General features: G+C 33.8%; 1 protein-coding gene across 2 annotated transcripts in view; it reads right to left on the bottom strand.

The window, feature by feature from the left end:
- Positions 1–19,533, bottom strand: part of LOC118205685 (phospholipase A2 SSD387-like) — a 38,599-nt gene that overhangs the window by 5,286 nt on the left and 13,780 nt on the right. The window contains exons 1-3 of one of the 2 annotated variants that reach the window (XM_085810901.1): positions 7,393–7,420; positions 3,619–3,763; positions 2,484–2,596 (exon numbers count right to left, since the gene is read on the bottom strand). In XM_085810901.1, the coding sequence (XP_085667027.1) occupies positions 2,484–2,596; positions 3,619–3,763; positions 7,393–7,405 (271 nt within the window). In that variant the 5' untranslated portion in view covers positions 7,406–7,420. Of the gene's footprint in view, positions 1–2,483; positions 2,597–3,618; positions 3,764–7,392; positions 7,421–19,533 lie in introns of those variants that run through there. The other variant, XM_035377983.2, reaches the window with a different exon arrangement.

Raw genomic sequence — 19,533 nt, 5'->3', positions numbered from 1 at the left:
ACAAGAAAGAAGATAATATCCTGTATGGAATGCAGGCAAAATGGTGGCAATACTGCCAAATAAAAAGAATTTGAGTCTTCTGTTTTTGTGCTGAAAGTATTCCGTTCCCATATCGACGTATAGTTCTTTCACACAGTCTAACATAAGAAAAATACTTCTTCTTTTTTTCATTAAAGTTAAACGAATGCATAATCCGCAGATATAGCTGATAAGTGTAGAAAATATCATTCCAAGAGGCATCTTTCTTAAGATACTATATAGGTTGTACAAGTCATTTGAAATGCAATAGAACAAGAAAATAACGATAAGCGTATCGAAAAAATATGCAATTGAGTTTCGCAAGCAACTTATCGATGCATTCTGAACGGGAAACACGAAAAATACGATGTAGAACATTTTTATTACCAAAGCGTCATCCTTGGAAATACTCATACTTCATACTTCATTAGAAAAACATATTTTTTAAGAATGTTTTGAAATGATCGTACTTCACTACATTACTTCAAAAGTAAATAAACTAAATTACTATGGGATAGCTTTCGTTTAAAATATATTAGCTATGCGTACCTGCAGTCTTAGCTGCAATTAGACAACACAGAAGTCCAGAATTTGATCAAATACCAGAGTTATTCTCTTTTGTGAGGTCCTGAGAAAAAAACTGCGCGAAACAGTTGTTTTATCGAGACAAAGATACGCCCTGAACTAATTCAAGACAAAGCTCATTCGGTTAACAACAAATTACATTTAGGTGTTTTGTCACTTGAATTTGCTCTATTCTTAGAATCTACTAGCTAATAGGCTAATTAAAAAGAAAACTTTTCAAAAAGTGGCCACAAGACGTCTTAAGCTTCGGTTGCATAAATGGGGTCTGTGAACACTTTGAATGAATATTTTTTAAGAAAGAAAACCTAATTACGTCATGCTGTCAACTAAGATGAATTAATATTGATTACACTTTTACTGGGAATTTCAGCATCTGTTATTTGTTAAAATATCATATTATTGCCATTACGCACGTATTATGTAGCAGATAGTATATCGTACGTGCTATATAATCAATAAAACTGCGTTCTACTTTATCTCGGGAAAAGACACTCCTGTAAATATTATTTAAAATTTTTAAATTTGAATATGCGTCATCAATCACTCAACTTTATTTTTAATTATGTTGAGGCCAAAAGTTTAAAAATATCCCACTTATTTATAAACATTTGATGAACCAGATGACAAAATCAACAAAATTGCACATACTTGTGTAATAATGCAATGCAAGTTGCAAGGATTTATTTTATTCTAACCAATTATTTTTAGTTTGACTTTCCTTTCCCTCCCGATTTCAGTTTCCTGCCGGAATGTAAATTTGTATGACGTAGTATTCAAATTTAAACCTGTTTCTGAAGCAGTATTAAGCTGCTTTTCAAGAGTTCAAAAAAGAGTACTAGCGGATTTAGTTCCGAGTTTATGCTATGTATTTGAATCTAACTCTTTAGTCGGTGTTAGACACCTTTCAGTTTATACTGATATTCATCGGTTCGACTTTGCTGTGTGCAGCCGATTTACCGTTAGTTAAGCTAAGGAGCCACTCATTAGATATCTTAATTTACTAGTGATTTGTTACATTCTTATTTTCTGTTAATTTACGTAGCCACAAGTGGTGATGACTTGTGAGCACGAAGTGCGTGCGTATTTTTTAATTCAGTTTAAATAAAAAGGTTGTTTAAATCTTTGGTAAAAGTTTACAATTGGGTGCCCCTTGTTTCGTGGCGATTCTTTTTTGACGCCAAGATCGGAGTCAGGAAGGCACAGTTTCAAGATGGCTGCTACACAAAACCAAAATGAGAAGTCAAAGAATTGCACAAACTCTGTGTTCATGTACACATCGATCTGTTTTCACTTAAAAAAGCATCCTAGAATTACACAAACTAGGCATTGCGCACTGCCTTAAATTTGTCCATGTACACCTCAATCTATTTTCATTTAAATAAAATCAGGAAGCTAAAACAAAGTTAAAACTATCATGGTAACCAGAAGTGAGGTTTCATCGCCAAAATTTAAAAAAAAAAAAAAAAAAAAAAATTGTCGCTAATCGAAAGGGCACCCAATTCTACACTAGAGCCAAATCTTTTTTCTGCAGTCTTTATTCTTCAAGACATAGCGAGAATTCGCTACTTCGTCTTTTATATAGAGTCCAACTTGTATGCTACCAAAGAATATCCATAGACTCTATAAAGTTTAACAAATGAAAAAAAAAATAACAAGGATAGTTAATGCAATTGTACGTTTATTTTTTAAAATTTCTGAAATCTTGTTTTCATTTTCCGCATAACTGAAAATCCCTGAAACATAGCACGAATGCAAGGTTGATTAACGCAACTAAAAACAGTCTATTAGGTAATACTGTTATATTGCAATTTTTCTTAAGCAAAATATGAAAAAATCATTGCCAATACCTATTAAAAAATTCATAAAACTGAGAAACTTACTGCAGATAATTGTTGCATTGTTTATTTTCCAAGCATACTGCACCACGTGAACTTGTACATTCGAACACTTTTTTTCCGATTGGCCATAGCATTCATCGTGTATTTGACAGCAGCTAAGCAAAAATAAATGTGACTCATTACGAAAATACTGAAAGAACCACAATAAAAGTTTTTCATTCACACGCAAAAAAATGAATATTACATTATGTTGTATACTTAAATAAATACCTTTTATTAAAATTTTTCAGTGTAACAACGAAAAAAAAGCAAGGTGGGTATTCATATTATAACTTTTTTGTTATTTAATGAAAAATCTCTCTTTTACGAAAGTATGAAAAAACATTATGTGTTCGACATAGACGAACTTTTTAATTAAAAATATGGTAAATTTGGTGTATGATTCATGAAATTATACTGTTTATGTGTATAAAGTTTTTCCGATTCTAAATAAATACTCCTCATTATTATTGGATGGCAACGTGTGGAAATGTGAAAAGCGCATTCGAGTATTAAAATCCGCTCTTAAAAACTGGTAACAATTATTTTGATTTGCGTTTCAGATATATATTGAATATTAGAAGCCATATTCTTTGGATAGATTTGTTTGATATAAGATTTTAAATTAGATTTGTTTGTGATATTTCTAACACATTCTTCTTAAACTATACTGTACATCCATTGAAACAGATTACCTTGCCAACTGCTTGATGTAGTAGACGTGGCCTGGCCAGCTACATTATATTTATATACATTTATTAGAGTTGAAGACAGTCTCCATGTTTATGCAAAGTACTAAACGATGTAGATAAAAAAATGAAATTTCCTGTAATCTCATTTCATTGCACTTAGCAAACAAAATGTTTAGTTTATCTGGAAGAAAATGACAGGAAAATAAATTTCTCACATTAAGTTGCATGTACGACCTATTTAAATGTTTTATTTTCGCATTCAAATTTTAAAACTTCAGATTTGGATCAAGGTTTGTAAATAAGAACCAAAACACATAATCGTTACATCAACTTTATGCATATACACAAAAAGGTACTTGACACATTTAATTCGTATTTTTCGTATGCAATGGATATTATTTTAGTATGACGAAAATAGTAGTGGGAACGCTGAGTGATGAATTCACCTGTCTATATGGTCAACCGGCTTTCCTTGGCCGCCGTAACCACACCAGTTGCCATACGGAATGTAATCTGTGGGGTCAAGGCCAGTCAGTGTGTCAAACATATCGGCCAAGTCCAAGAGGTCACGCTGCTGACGACGCAGTTTACCTAAAAGGCAAATAATAAATTAGCATAATTTTTTCCTTTTCACTTCAGTAAAATTCCGTTCATCTGAGCCAACAGGAGTAGAAAAATTTCGGATAAAATATTTTTTTATGCAAGCCATGGCCAGGCTTTAAAAAATAAGAATTGCCATTCTTGCTCGTACCATTTGCGACAGTAATGTTATTATTTTGAATGCATTTTAGAATTAATAAACTTAAATTTTCATTTCAAAGTTATATTTAAATAACATGAAGGAAATTCATTCATAACAAGAAATTTTTTAAAAAATATTTTAATGCGAGATTCAAGTACTTGAGCGAAAAATGGAATATTTCCTTTCTTGTTCCGGGTAAGCAGAACTTGAAGATAATTCTTTCATTATTTTGTGACAATAGAGCACCATTTCTTTCGGAATGATAAAACTCCATTTGTGAATAATCCAAGTTTTTTTTTTTTTTTTTTCTTCTGAAGACTATTTGATGGTAGGGAAAAGTTTAAAAATATTAAAAAATAGTATATATTAGCTGCACTTTGGGTCCCTTTTTAAATCTCTCTTTATCCATTATTTTAAAAGTGAATTGCTTTATTTATATTCAGAGAATGGAGTTACGTTTCACTGATAAACAAAAGATTTATTTAAACCTAAGAACATATTCTGCATCATAAACCACACGTGATCATGTCTACTAGTATTGCAATATGTTAAATGCGATATGGTCATCGACTATTAAAGATGTCTCCGAGTTTCGCCCTGAATTTATTTATCCACCAAATGTTCAATTAGTATTTTGTTTTTATTGATATTCCAATATCATTTAATTAGAAGATAAGTGTAACTATTATGGATGAAGAACTTTATTTAGTTCTTTTCTGGCATGTTCCATTTAGGGACAACCACATTTAGCTCTCGTTTATCTTATTTCCTCGCGTATTGTTTGCCTCCTAATAGTTCAGAGCTAACTTCTGAAAATTTTAAAAATATTCGCATAATTTTCCCCTCCATCAATGCATTCAGAGAACCAGCTTCCCTAAATTTTAAAATGTCACCGTCCGCATAGTGACTGTTAACTTTCTTCTAATGAAGATAAACCCTCGATAAGGTTTAGGTTAAACCTAAAAACCTACCTGCGGGAAAAAAAAAATTGTAAAATACAGAGAAACATAAAACACCAAATACAGTTTTTTAAAAAAATCAGAATTAAAATTAGAGTTTCTGCTCAAAAACAAAATATTTTTCCAGCGAGCAAGAAGGCACATTTTCGGTGAATAGAACTGAAAGTTTACTTTTGATCCCACTCGGCAAAAGACAATGAAGGTGCAGAAACTGACTTTAATCACTATTCTACTGAGTTTCAAATGTAAACAAATATTCGTTAGCCGCCATAGGCGTTAGGGTTAACTCGCCACTTAAACTTTTAAATTGTTGATAATTCAACAACTATTGCATGCAAATTAACTAAAGAAATAAACCTTAACCGAACGAAACATAAGAAGCACATAATTAAATCACTTTAAAAAATGCGTAATTTACCAACATATAAGAATGACGACACAAAATTATTCATTTTGACTTTCCCCGGATCCCTTTGAACGAATTTTTTTCGAGTGCAGTCTGTACGCACGCACAGAATAAGGGATTATATTTTTTCTAAAGCGAACTCTAAAATAAATTTAAAATGTTTTCAAAAGGAATTTGTTCGTGACATCTGTACGTGCGGGCGTATGCACGTATGTATGTAACTCGCATCGCATCGTAAAAACGATTAGCTGTAGAGCATTGAAATTTTTTATATGGGATCGCGATAGCATCTAGTTGTGCACCTGTCTTTTTTATTGCAAAGCAAAAGATGTGTATAATTTAATGGAAGTCATGGGGGTCCAGTTATTTTTAGAAAGTGCTCGTAGGGGCTTATGGGGTTACATAAAATTCGTTATTATATATTACAGAACAGATGTTGCCGGATCTAGTCAGATTTCAGCCAGCATAAATGAACACAAAAAGGCATTTTAAGCACATTTTTCATTCCTAAAATATTAAAAGCCATAAACGGTTTCACTCACTAAATCATTGAACTTAGCACAGCGAGCTCTTTTAAACTCGGGAATAGTTTTGGGGGTCGGGATACTAGCGTTTCGTGGCTTTCAGCTATTCCTCATTCTAAACTTGTGAGCTCCGGAATTGCAACTGGTAGGTAAATTAATGTAACATTTAAATTTATTTACAGGAATATGTTATTTCCAGTTACATACAAATTTGAGAATTAACCTGTTCCGAATGAATTAAAGAATCATATTAATATGTTTATTTTCATCAATATGTTGTAATAATCATTACTAGTCTGCTTTCGAGAGGAGACTTAATGAATGTCTTTAGTGATAGTCGTAGTTTTATATGTCCATGTATCAAGCTCTTTTTTCTGAGGACAAATTTCGAAAAAGAGTAGGTGTATCCCTCAAAGAATTTTTTATTTAACTTCTTTTAAATATTTCAATCTCGGAAAAGAAATACTGATTATAACTTTTAAGATTTTTCTCATTTTTATCATCATTTTAATGGATTTATTAGATAGATTATGTATATGAAAAATTAGCCACACATGCGGCGTCTGGTTTCACTGTATAGCATTAACAGTCACAGTAGCTTTCGCGGTAATCTGTGGGTTCTTTTGAAAGGCAGCCAAATATATAAAATTTATCTTCTAGCTCTATCCATTCGACACTTGCTAAGAACAAACTCTTGCAGTAGATGGTGGCAAAGTACACGAGTGGTAACTGCCTAGAAGAAGGGATGCCATTCTGAAAAAATTCATAAGAAGGCTTGGGGAAAACCATGAAAAAGCTCATGCCTATTTTCCAGGATCTGAGCCCATGCTTAATTTTGTCCAGATTCTTCTAATTATCATTGTTTATAGGTCTTATCCATTCAGCTATTGGTTGCACAATCTAACAGAAAGAAAGGTAGCAGTGTAAAGAAGAAGCATCGAAAAATCCACAGCAGCTGTGCAAGAATAATGGTAAAGTAATAATAATAATAATAATAGATACCCTACAAATTCCACAGCTTCTGTCAAACGGACTTCTTAATTAGTGTTATCTGAATCACAGACATCAGCAAGGCTAGAAGTCACTGTTTTGATATTTTACAAGGGAAAAAAACACTTTCGGCAGACTCTGTTTTGCATTTTGTTCAGGAGTTTAAGCAACTCTGGAGAAAGGCTGTTACTCCCTTGCGCTATTGCCCTACACTTTTAGATCTCACTTACGCAAGAAAACATTCATCCAGAGAAAAGGTGACTTATTTTCTTTCTGATCCATTTCTGGTACCGTTGCATGTGTCTAAACCATTTGATTTGACAAAGAAAAATAACAATAAATATGATTAAATATTAACATAATTTTAAATGCTCATACATTTCAAATAAATCAAACACGAAGCAGAAAATTTTTGCCTTCAGTCACGTCTCCAAATTTTCTAATGAGTGTAACATAAGATCATGAAACTAACAACAAATCTTAAAAACATAAATCCTTATTTGTAACTGCTAATAAATCCTTATTTGTAACTGCTCTATTTTACTAAAATATGTCAAACAGAAAAAGACAGAACTATTAACAAAAAGTGTTGTTTATACCTTCTTTCATCATTTTCAAGGATCAAGATATGAAGTTTTTTGACATTTTAATCCCAACGTATTATTACAGAAAAGAACAAAGCAACGCAAAACAATTAATTATCCCGTTACCAAATAGAATAGAAGGCACTTCCTTATGTGTTTCATGGCATATGTCTTGGAGGAAATTCAGTGAAATTAAAAGCTACCACGTGAGCAAATCTTTAGTTATTCTTTATTGATGCTTAGAATCAGTAACTGGGTGTCGCGCTTTAATCAATAATACCTTTAGGGAAATTAAAGGCAGAAAAATAATAGGCGGAAAAAATGTTTCCTCCGCAATCTGATTTTAAAGAGACACATTGAGGAAATCTGTGATGCCGAAATTCATAAGTATTTCAATAAATGTAATTTAAATGCATAAACATTTTAATGCATTACTAGTTTTAAAGGAGAGCATATATGTATATGAGATACAATTAAGTATATGGCAGAAACTATAACTAAATAATAATTTTTTGCTTCCTTTTAGCTTATTTCTCAACATTTCGAAAATTTGTTTCTTTCTTCCTTTAAGCAATCATAGCCTAGCCCAGAAAAGCTATTTGTCTATAGAAGAGTTTTGTCTTTGTCAACGTCATTCTTTATTATTGGTGCTTTAAAAACAATTACATGATAATAGTTCATAAATTCTCAAAGTGCTTTCATTAAAATATAGTCTGTTTACTGAAAGAAATTTGAATATAATTATCTACTTGACTTTATATGATCGACCCCTGCTGTTAGGGATTTAGTGATTAAATTGAAGAAAATATTTTTGCATCATACAACTGTTAATAAACAAGTTATTGTGAACAGAAATGCGACGTTGTACACGTTGACTATTTTCTGTTCTTTGAAGAGAATGTTACCTTAAAGCGTACTATTTTTCTTTCTTTCCCATCATAAAGAGACAAGAAATATGTCATGGATTTTTCCTTTTTTATTCCGATTGTTTCATTCCTTTTACGGATTGTTTCATTCCTTTTACGGATTGTTTCATTCGTTTTTAAATCTCACACCAACTGCACTGACACTATAAGGTATTTTCTTAGCATGCCTTCGTGGTGTAATGGACAGCACACTCGGCGCGCATTCGAGAGGTCCGACGTTCGAATCACGGCGAGGGCACTGCACATTTTTCATGTCACCTGCTTCTAAATATCCTAATGTCTCTACAGTAGGGCCCGAACTAAAAAAAGATAGTGGATGAGCATTCTCCACCACCATGATTTGGCGACTGGATTCCCTAATCCCCAGTCGCCCTTTAAAAGGGGGAGTATATAAAGTATTTCTCCCGCCTTCTTAGCATGCCTTTGTGGTGCAGTGGGAAACACACTCGGCGCATATTCGAAAGGTCCGTGGTTCGAGTCCCGGCGAGGGTATTGCTCCTTTTTCTCGTCTCCTACTTCAAAAAATAACATAATGCCTCTACATTTTTAGGATCGTTGTCCCATTAAAAAGTAAATGTAGTTCCAAGGAACATTTTTTCTGCAATGATTAAGTCGTTTTGCTTTAGAATGTCAAGATACATGTACCTATTCATATTTGCTTCATAAAATGTAAACTGCTGATATCAGCAGCACAGCCCCTCTAAACCATCGCGCCTCTGCCATGGTGTTTAGTAGTTTCATATTAATTCTTAGTTAGCGTCTGTTGATTTGATTTTCTCCGCAAAACAACTCGTCCAGCTAATCATAGGTATTAAATTTTGTTATATCTCCGAAAAGAACCAAATCTCAGAAAGATGAAGAATTATTTAAAGGATTTTTTGTAAACTCGTCGATACCATAAAGTCGCTCGTCGATACCATGTCAAGCTGCCTTTTTAATGACATTTCTCATCTTCAGAGGGTCACTTCAGTGTTGCCATAAGCCTTTAAGTCAGCTGCGAGTTGAAATACACTTATTCATTGATCACCTTTAATCTTACTCGTGATACTTTTTTATGCGAACAGTTTAGTTTTGGAGATTTTCTAGACCGATTTCTATCCCCAAACGCTTGAAGCTCTTGGTATCTTCCAATAATATTCTTTAACTTCATAAATAATTTCCCCAGTTTGTTTTATAATGCGCCATTTCATAGCTGAACCACCAACTCACGAATAGCTTTAGAAACTTCCATTTTAAGACGATCAGCTCGAAGCTAGAATTAATTTTCTCTTAATATAATGTCTTTGTGACGCTTGCGAATAATCCAGCTTCAGAAATTTACTGAGGGCAAAAATTTACTGAGAAGATGTCAGGATTAATTTGCGTATTGCGTACGGAAATATTTTTTTGCATGACACTTCTCAACATCTTTTACATATTTCAATTAAAATATTTGCTGCGTTTTGTAAAAACAAACATTTAATTTAACTTCATTTTTAAGGCTCAAATTAAGAATATTTTAGCAACCATACAGGTATGAAGAAAAGCTTAGAAATAATGTTTATAAATTCATAACTTTGGCTTACGTAAAGAAACTTTATTACCCACTTCAGGTCTTGGAAGAAACGCAGAAGTGCATTCTATCCTGGACATAGATAAAAGGCAAAATTTAGCTTTTGTTTCCAACTGATTTCAAATGAAAATTTTTTATGTATTTCAAGAGACAAATGATCAGCCTGTCCGAGAGCCGTTAAGTGGTGATGATGCTAAACACCAATATTTCGACTAGGTTCCGATTCCAGGAAACAGATTAAGTGCATGGCAGGTTTCATAATTTTCCCCATTTGTTATGTTGATACAGATCAGTTTCCCTTAAAACGTTCTCCACGAAGCTTTTTCTCTTCTTGGCAGATACCCTAATATCCAGTGCAATAACATAACCTCCCCCCCAAAAGAACTATCAATTTTCTTCGTTTGTGAAAAATTAGTTTGATCACTCCCATTAAATCAACTCTTCGAGAATGAACTGAAAATTTATATTTATCTATTGGAGCAATCAATTTAAAAAAAGAAGAAGCATATTCAGGGAAAAGTCAACATATGAGATAAAATATCTAGTTTTGGGATAGACAGATTATAACATTTTGTTGAATTTAAAGAGGCATCAAATAAGTTGAATTCACTAGTTAAAGTAAAATTTTGGTTAATTTTAACAGAAGAAAAACCTAAAAAAATGGTCTAGAGTTGCAATGACGGATCTTGGAAGATTTATTAATTCTTTGCTATAAACCATCAATAACTGGAGTGATTAATGCTGTTGAATATTGTTAGTTGTGTTGGCGATTGATAGCTAGGTGCCCTGTACGGACCTCTTTTTTTTTTTTTTTTTTTTTTTTTTTTTCCTCCTTGGAGGAGGTAAGAGGAAGGGTGTCTTCATGCAGTTTTATCAGAACTTCGAAATCTTTACAGAAACTATTACTACTTTTTGGAACGAGGAGCATGAAAGACCAGCTGTGCTTTCCTCGGGTTTATATTCTCTTCGATTTAAAGGGCAATTGCAAAGATGCAGAGACACAGTCGACCAAATTCAAACAGTAATGAGTTATCATTTACCCCGTTTTTTGTCTGAGAACTATTAGAGACACTATGAAGTACTTTTGGAGAAAGAAACGTGAAAAATAACTTTGCCAATCCTAGGATTGGAAACACGAATCCTCCAGTTGTTAGCTGTACGAGCTAATCACTTACGCTACGACAGACGCTTGGGGAAGGGGATAATTCCTTGCAACTTAAATATGAACCAGTTTCTCGTACAAAATTTTTCATGAGTGTATTTCCGTTCTTAGGCTAAACCTTTGGAATGCTTTACCATTGTGAATTATTCTAACTTTCATTTGCCTTTTTCCCCCTTTCTAGTAATTTCGTTCTCCTAATGAGGAGGGACCGTTAGCTGACCTCGAAATCGATTGAGTGTTTTAATATATGTACGCTACATACAAGGTTGTTATTGCGATTTTGATTGTCACATTGGCGTGTTTCTCTTCTATTCTAGTTTTTCATTTGCCTATTTGTTCCATTCTAACTTCCATTTCAAATCTTCTGCCAATAACCACGAAGAAAAAAAAGAGAGAGAGAAAGAGATAAGGAAGACATTTATTGGAAACAGGATTCTTAAATAAATAAGTTCTTTAGTCAGATTATACTGTGAATAATGTGAAACAAAAAAATCATACATCTACAAAGTAAATGGTAGAAAGAAGATTTATCGTCTATCAAAATGACATAATTTAGCATGAAGAGAAAAAAAGGAAAATAAACTTGTTTTCTCTCTACGAAAAATATTTCCGAATTCCATTACATTGCAATCTCGTTGATCCTCTCCTTTTCTCTTCTGTTGGTGAAAAAACTGATCGCCGAAGAACAAATCTTGCTGTATTGATAACTAATCAGGCTATACTGCCATAGAAAACTGCATCAAAATATAAACAAAATAGGCTATTATTGAAAACCCATCTTGCTAGTTTTTGAGGGTAAAAACTGCATAAGTATCTTGTTAAAAGCTGGGATTAGATAAAAATCAGAAGAAGTAGATTTTTTTCATAAAATTAGAGACGCATAAATACTGTTTCTGAAACCTGTGCACCACATTTTTACACTCAACGTAAAGCTGATATTTTTTAACAGTAATATATGTCACTTTAAATAAAATTACTGAATGTATTTCAAGAAATATGTGAAATATCCCCCCCCACCTTTAAAAGTTTTAAGCTTCCTTCTTCATTAGCGAACCAGGAACAAAGTCAAATTCGGGTGCTTAACAATTAATATAAGAAAATTCGTCTTTTTGACTGCAGTACTGACGCATCTTTACTACAGACTCAGATTTCATACATTAAAAAACATTATCATTACATAATCATCAATTATGATGAGGCTATTTGTTATCTGTGAAAATTCTATATTTTCTATAATTACTACCTACCGGGGGGGGGTACGAAGAAAACTTTGAAATTAGCAGTTTCTTATTGGGAAATAGAAACCGATACAGGTCAAATATATAAATAAAGTTTCTTTTAATTGCATCTTTATGAACTGTATTGAACACTATAACTATTTAAAATTACACCAAAACGAAATTACAGTAATTAAGCACATTTTGCAGTACCAACATACGTATTATCAATTTAAATTCTGAAATATATACTATTGCACAAATGGTTGCCTTTTCTCGTGTCCCTAAAATCAACTTAACGACTATTTATCAGTTTTAGATGATTATTGGTTGTATATATTTATGAATCAAATATAGATAGCTGTGTAAGGAATTTATCTTGCGATATATATGTAATTCTTTTCCGTTTTATTTAATACTAGCGGAAGTACTCGATGCCAGTTAAGTTAGATTGAGAGTAATGTATCTAAACAGAGAGAACGATACCGCTGTAATCCGTTTCTAATATTGATGCAAAAAATACAATGCAACGCAAATATTTTTCACTCTGACGCGATATAGAACTCACATAAAAAATTTCGATAGAAAAATAAACTAATTCTCTCTCATTATATCAGCAACGATGGCACAGTTTTTCATGATTTTCGTCTTTCTAATGAAATGGTAGTCGTAAAAACTCAAGTTCTATCCAATAATTCCCCTATATTCAATTTTAATCGATTAAATGTGGCAAAACATTTATCATAATTGATCACAAATCAATAACGCGATCAAACAAACAAACAGACATTCTTCTTTATGTGTTATTATTTAATTATTATATATATAGAGAGAGAGGAGATTTTGTAAAACTTACAAATTTTTGGTTAACAAACTCTACGATTTGAAAGCGAGCAGTAGCAACACTTTTCGGAATAAAGCATTTTCATCTCCAACGCGCGAGACGGTTGCCACTGAAAAATTAAAAATGAAAATCGAAAATTAGCCGTTTTCAGAGTTTTTAATTCATAAATGTGATTTCAAGGTTTTTTTTTTTTTTTTTTTTCCCTTTAAAAAAACGAGGACGTGGACTTTTCCCAGGACCCGGAAAAGAATTGTAGAAAGTTTGGTGACGATAGCTGTAAAAGTGATGGAATCGCGAACAAACAAACAAAAACATTCTTCTTTATATACATAGATTCATGGCATAAATTTAACGTATTTCTTCATTTCAAGATGCATGTTTTTCCCATACAAATATCGTTAAAAATGGAACGGACCTTTAAATTGAGGATTTTTCTGAATTACTACATATTCCTAAGCAAATAATTTTTTTTTTTTTTCAAAGTGCTAACTTTGGAAAAAAAAAAAAAAAGAAAAAAGCAATAACGTCATTGAAACTAACAGGATGATTTACTTGTCTTCCTCAGCGTGTTGCTTTGTTAGGCTGTTCTAGTTGCTGACTTGGCACAGATGTAAGATTATTTTCTGAAGTTGGAGGCAAACGTTCATTAGGCTGTAACACATAAGCTGTCTTTAATCTATCCACAGAGATATTAACTTGTTTATTTTTAATTGATTGAAGAAAATATTTCGGGTTCTTACAGTACCAAAAAGGGTCCTTCGTATGAGGGCTCCAAAGGTTTTTTTTTTTTACTCTGTCAACCCACAGAAACACACGCCAGCATGTGTAGAAATCCTTTCGGATAAAAATCTTTTGTTTACATTTGAATTTGCATTGGTAGAGCTTTAAGAGGGCCAACTGATTTCGAAGATTACTTACAAAATTATCATTAGATATTGGCAAGTTTGATTGTTCAAAAAATCCGCCAGATAATTTAATAGATTTGCCGTAAACCATTTCAGCTATTGTACATTTACTGTTCTCATATAGAGCAACTCGCAAACTCATAAGAACTGTTGGTAATATTTCTGTCCAGCGAAGAGAGTTATGACATCTAATAGCTGTTTTTAAAGTACGGTGTAGACGTTCAATTTTCCCATTACTCTGAGGATGGCAAGAAGTTGTATGGTTTAATTTTACACCACACAGCGACGCCAAATTTCGAAATAATTCTGAAATAAACAGAGTTCCTTTGTAATAACACAAGAAGGTACACCAAAGCGGGTAATCCAATGTTCATAAAAAGCTTTTGCTATATTTTCTGCACTGATATTTGACAACGTTACCACTTCCATAGAGATAAACCGATGACTATACGTCAAACAATATATATGTATCCATTAGTAGGTGAATAAGGCCCAATTAAATCAATGTGCACGACACTAAATCTTTCGTCTGGTGCTTGATATTGAGAATTTTCGGATTTTGTATATTTAGCTACTTCATTTTTTTGACAGTCGATACAAGTTTGGGCACAGTGTTTAACATCTTTTTACTTCCTTGTACGAAGTAAAAAGGAAGTATTGTAATCGCGAAAAGTTTCAGGCAGCATATTTCAACGAAAATATCCATTTTGACCGCTATCGAATGCAATTTAACGATGTTTTTGCGTGATATCTGTACGTAAGGACAGAATAAAATACTCTTTTCCTTCAAAAAAATTATAAAACTGCTTTAAAATTAATTCTGAAGAGAATTTTTCGTGGCGTCTGTACGAACGTATGTACGTAAGTATCTCGCATAACTCAAAAACGAGTAGCCTCAGAACGTTGAAATTTTGTATATAGGACTGTTATAACATGTAGATGTGCACTTCGTATTTTGGTTGCAATCGGCAGCACCAAACGTATATAAATATATTTATATATATATCCATTACCCGGCTCGGTGATCTCAGTTTCTTTACTCTTATATTTTTGTAAATTGTACATTTTTTGCTTTAAAAATGATTGAATTATGTTGTTTTTATCTTCCGGTTAAGGATTTTATGCCTTTAGTAAATCTGTGTGCAATATTTTTAGAATTATCAACAATTTTAAAGTTGTTTAATTGCCGCTAAGCCTGTTTTTAATGACGGCCATTGATGTTTACATTTGAAACAGGAGACTAGCGGATTTGTTGCCAATCTAGAGAAACTTAGCTTCGCAACAACAAAGATAACGCATTCATTTATTATTGCCAATTAAATCATGCTTAATTCTTTCTGGAATTTTTTCGAGGAAATAAGCGTTTGAAATTTACTTCGTAATTTTTAATATAGATATTTTGAGTTTTTATGTATTTTTGCCTTCTCGCGAAGTGAGAACTGAATTAATTAAATGAGAAATACTGAATCGTCTGTGAAAAACTGTTTCTGTTTTGTTTTGTTTGCTTAATTTCTTTTATACATAGTTCTAGCTTTATTATAGTATTTGAATAGAACATGTGGCAACGATTAAATAATTCTTTAAATGATATACATTTTGTGCATTCTGAGTTATAATATGAATGAAATATAATACTGTTAAGTAAACCTAGCGCCAGAGTGTCGCTATGGTAAACAAAGTGAATTTTAAAGAATGCGTTTATTCTATTGTGGTTTATGTCGGCGAAGTAGGTTTAATTCAATCTAATAAGTTTAAATAAAATGCAAAAAAATGCGTATAATTTAATATTCCGTACAAGGAAGTCATGTGGTGTACACATCAGATTTTTTTTATACCTGGCCAAATGAATATTTTAATCATTTCTTTTACAGTACTAAAGATTCCAGGGTGAGCTAGACCATGAATTGTATTAAATATTTTCATCCAAAAAGTTTTTTTAGGTATGAAGGGTCTGATATTGGAAGTAAAGTTATCGCAATATAAGAGTTTTCCTGATGGTAATTAGTGATATTTAATATGCAATAATTTAATTTCAACTGTTGCAGTTCATCACCATTAATCTGTACATCTACTATCAGTTCAAAATCAACAACAGGTGAATAGATATCCTCAATTTTAGATAGCCTTTCTGCAACCACATTGTTTTAACTACTTATATGGCATAGGTTAGTAGAGAATTGTGAGATACATTGTAGCTATCTCAGTTGTCTGGGAGAGGCTTCGTTATTATTTTGTTTAAAAGTAAATTTTAACGGCTTATGGTCCGTATAAATAACGAAATCACGGCCTTCAAGTAAGTGTTTGAAATGTTTAATGGATAAGTACTATATACCAAAAGCTCGCGGTTGAAAGCGCTATAATTTTTCTAGGCATCACTAAGCTTTTTTGAAAAAAATGCAATAGGCTTCCATCCATTTGGTTCTTTTCGATTAATAACGAATCCAGTAGCCCAATCAGATGCATTTGTGAGATGTGCCAGAGGGTAATCGGAATTGGGATAAGCCATTAACGCTACTTGAGCAATATCTTGTTTGTATTTTTCAAAACTTTTTTCTTGTTTCATTAGTCCATGATAGTTTGCGTCGATCTTTTTTTTTTTTTTTTTTTTGGGGGGGGGGGGGTAGATGCTTTCAAAAGTTCATGAAGAAGAGCTTGCGTTTCTGCGCCATTTTTTATGTAATTGCTATAGAAATTCATCATTTCTAAGGAGGAACGAAATTTGTGTATAGTTTCCGGCAACGGATATTCTATGATAGTGTTGCGTGCGTACGGGTTCGTTACGAAATGAATGCACAAGTCCGATGAAAAATGTAAAAAAATTTATTATTATCACAACAAAAATTCCCTCAGATATTCTTTCAGTATTACAATTTCTCACAGTAGTTATCTTAACTACTCAAACGTTCAACAGAAGTTAATTCAAGTTAATTCAAAACAGCTAAAGAAAGCTAATCCACGAATTTAATACAATCAACAAGAGAAGTTTTCTAAACAAACTCTTAAAACAACAACAAGCTAACTAAAATAACTGACTAACTGAACTGAGAGGTTTTCCTCCTTTTTTTAAGATTTTTAAATCGCGCACGAGAACTTGCTGGAACTTTCTCGAAATCAAAAAGAGGTATGCACGCGCTCTTGTATTTTCAATTTTCCGGCTTAGCTTTCCTTTAATATTCATCACGCGCTGCACTGCGCGGGAAATAAAATCATTTAATTTACTATTCAACTAACATAAGCTATTTAAATACCAAAGCCGTATAACCCTGCCCCCTTCCCAAGGACTGCACGTCCCGGGCAGTACAATCCCTGGACAGGAAGCCAAACTTACAACTGTGGCATAAATGCAATAAACAACATGAACACTAAATGCAATAAATAAAACAAATCAAATGCAATAAATAAAACAAATCAAATGCTATCAAATACAAATCAAATGCTATCAAATACAAATCAAATGCTATCAAATACAAATGAAATACCAAATACAAATCAAATACTAAATACAAATCAAATGAAATACCAAATACAAATCAAATACACATTTAGAAACAAAAAGAGCATGGTCTTACACTATTTACAATTATTTACACTACGTAGTATGGCCATAATAATGAGCTAACCTGTCGTAATGGACGACTTTATGTTTAGAGTTCGAAGACTCATGGATCCGAACCCCGACGTCATTCAGCCTGTTCAGGACTGTTTGCGGACCATCCCAAGGTGACTGTAATTTAGGCCTGTCTCCTTTTCGTAGAATCGGGTTCCACAACCACACCTTGTCTCCTTTGTTGGGTCTATGTCCAGTAGCTCTCGTGTCGTATCTGGTCTTTGGTTTCTCCGTCGCCAAGAGGACTCGACCGAAGAGCATCTGGAGATGGAGAATAGCTGGTAGTCTTGCGCTTCTTTTCGGCCCTAGCACGATTTCATGAGCTGGGTCTTTCGGACAACGCGTCGGCATTTCTAGGTGAGGATCCCTTCTGAGGATAGATAGTCATGTCCCCAGATGCTGAAAGCAGTTTGTTGTTTTTGAAGTTTAAGGAAAAATTATATTTCCTTAAAAAGTCCAATCCGAGTATACATGGATCTGTAATATCCGCCACATATGCCGCGTGATGGTAGGAAGAACTTCCAAATGTGATGTTCAGGTGTAACTTCCCAACTATGTCGATCTTATCAACAGACGCAGTCTGAAGGGTAACACAGGAGGGCGTCCAAATAAGTTTATCTTTAAACTGTTCAGCTAAATCTTTTCTAATGATGGTAACATTAGCTCCTGGGTCAATGATCATATTGCAAGGAACTCCATCGATATGCCCATTGATGGACAGTCCGTTACTGTTGCCACTCACCGTAGAAATCTTGAGTGCTTTTAAACAAGGTTTTTCATTATCTGGCAACCTCCGTTCCTTGATATGGTCATTAATTTGTTTCCTGCGTCGTTGCTGAGAAATGGTCTCAATTCCCGTGTTTTGGGGTTTTCTGCAGTTCCTTCGAGCGTGGCCTTCAACGCCGCAGTTCCAGCACTTTAGAACTGGTTTCTTTTCACTTCTGTTCCGTCTGAAGCCACTGACGTGTCTCGTAAAATCATCTGTTTTATTTTCCGTACCCCGGGGTGTTCTGCAATTCCGTCGCAGGTGACCTTCAGAACCACATCTCCAACACCTTAGAGCCACTTTGTTCTCACTGCTACTCCGTATCAAAGCGTCGACTTGTCTGGATAAATCATCTAAACGAGCCATCAATTCATCCACTGGTTCGTTGACTCGCACAGCTCTGACTGGGTAACGATCTCTACGAGTTGCTTGCTGAGCTGCCTCGAATTTAGTGGCTTACAACAGAGCGCTTTTTATGTCCTTCACATCCGCCATTCGCAGTGCTTTCTGTATTTCAGGATCCCGGATGCCATCGATGCAATATTGCAGCGAGAGGATTTCTCTTGTTTCTGTCAGGTACTCCGAAAAGGCGTGATGTGACAGTCTTTCAACATCCGTGGCGAGTTCCTGGAGTGATTCGGTGGGCTTCTGTTGACGGGATTTTAATTGAAGCCTGCTGTAGTCTTTTAAACATTTCTCGTCAAAGCGCAGCTCTAATGCGCCGGATAGAGCTTCGAAGTCAAGTTTTCGGTTTTCTGGAAGCGTCTGCAGGATATCCGCTGCGTCTGCTCTCAGAGAAGCGGCGAGATGACAGGTCTTAGTTTGGGAATCCCATCCATTCGCATCCGCAACGATAGAAAATTGTGTCCTATACACTTGCTAGGAGGTCTTCCCATCATATGTAGATAGTTTCAGAGAGGGACGAACAGGCATTGGTAAAAATTTAAAACATACGAATTGCTTCCTGCCGTCGCTGCGAATTTCTTTAAAGTATCGACTTCTTTCGCAATTGCTGAAACCCTGCCATCAATTTGTTGTTCGATGTGGTGTTGGACGTCAAAAACCCTTCCTTCGATTCCTTGTTCTACAACAGAAACTCTATCTTCTATTTGATCTTTGACAAAAGAAACTATTTCTTCTATTTGTCCAACTTTAGTTTCAACAGTGTCAATTCTGC

The sequence above is a fragment of the Stegodyphus dumicola genome, chromosome 2 (genome assembly GCF_044657685.1).
Source record: "Stegodyphus dumicola isolate Sdum_Otavi_A_Nest chromosome 2, ASM4465768v1".
NCBI lineage: Eukaryota > Metazoa > Arthropoda > Arachnida > Araneae > Eresidae > Stegodyphus > Stegodyphus dumicola.
The sequence above is the reverse complement of the archived record's forward strand: the minus strand, read 5'-3'. Positions and strand labels throughout refer to the sequence as shown.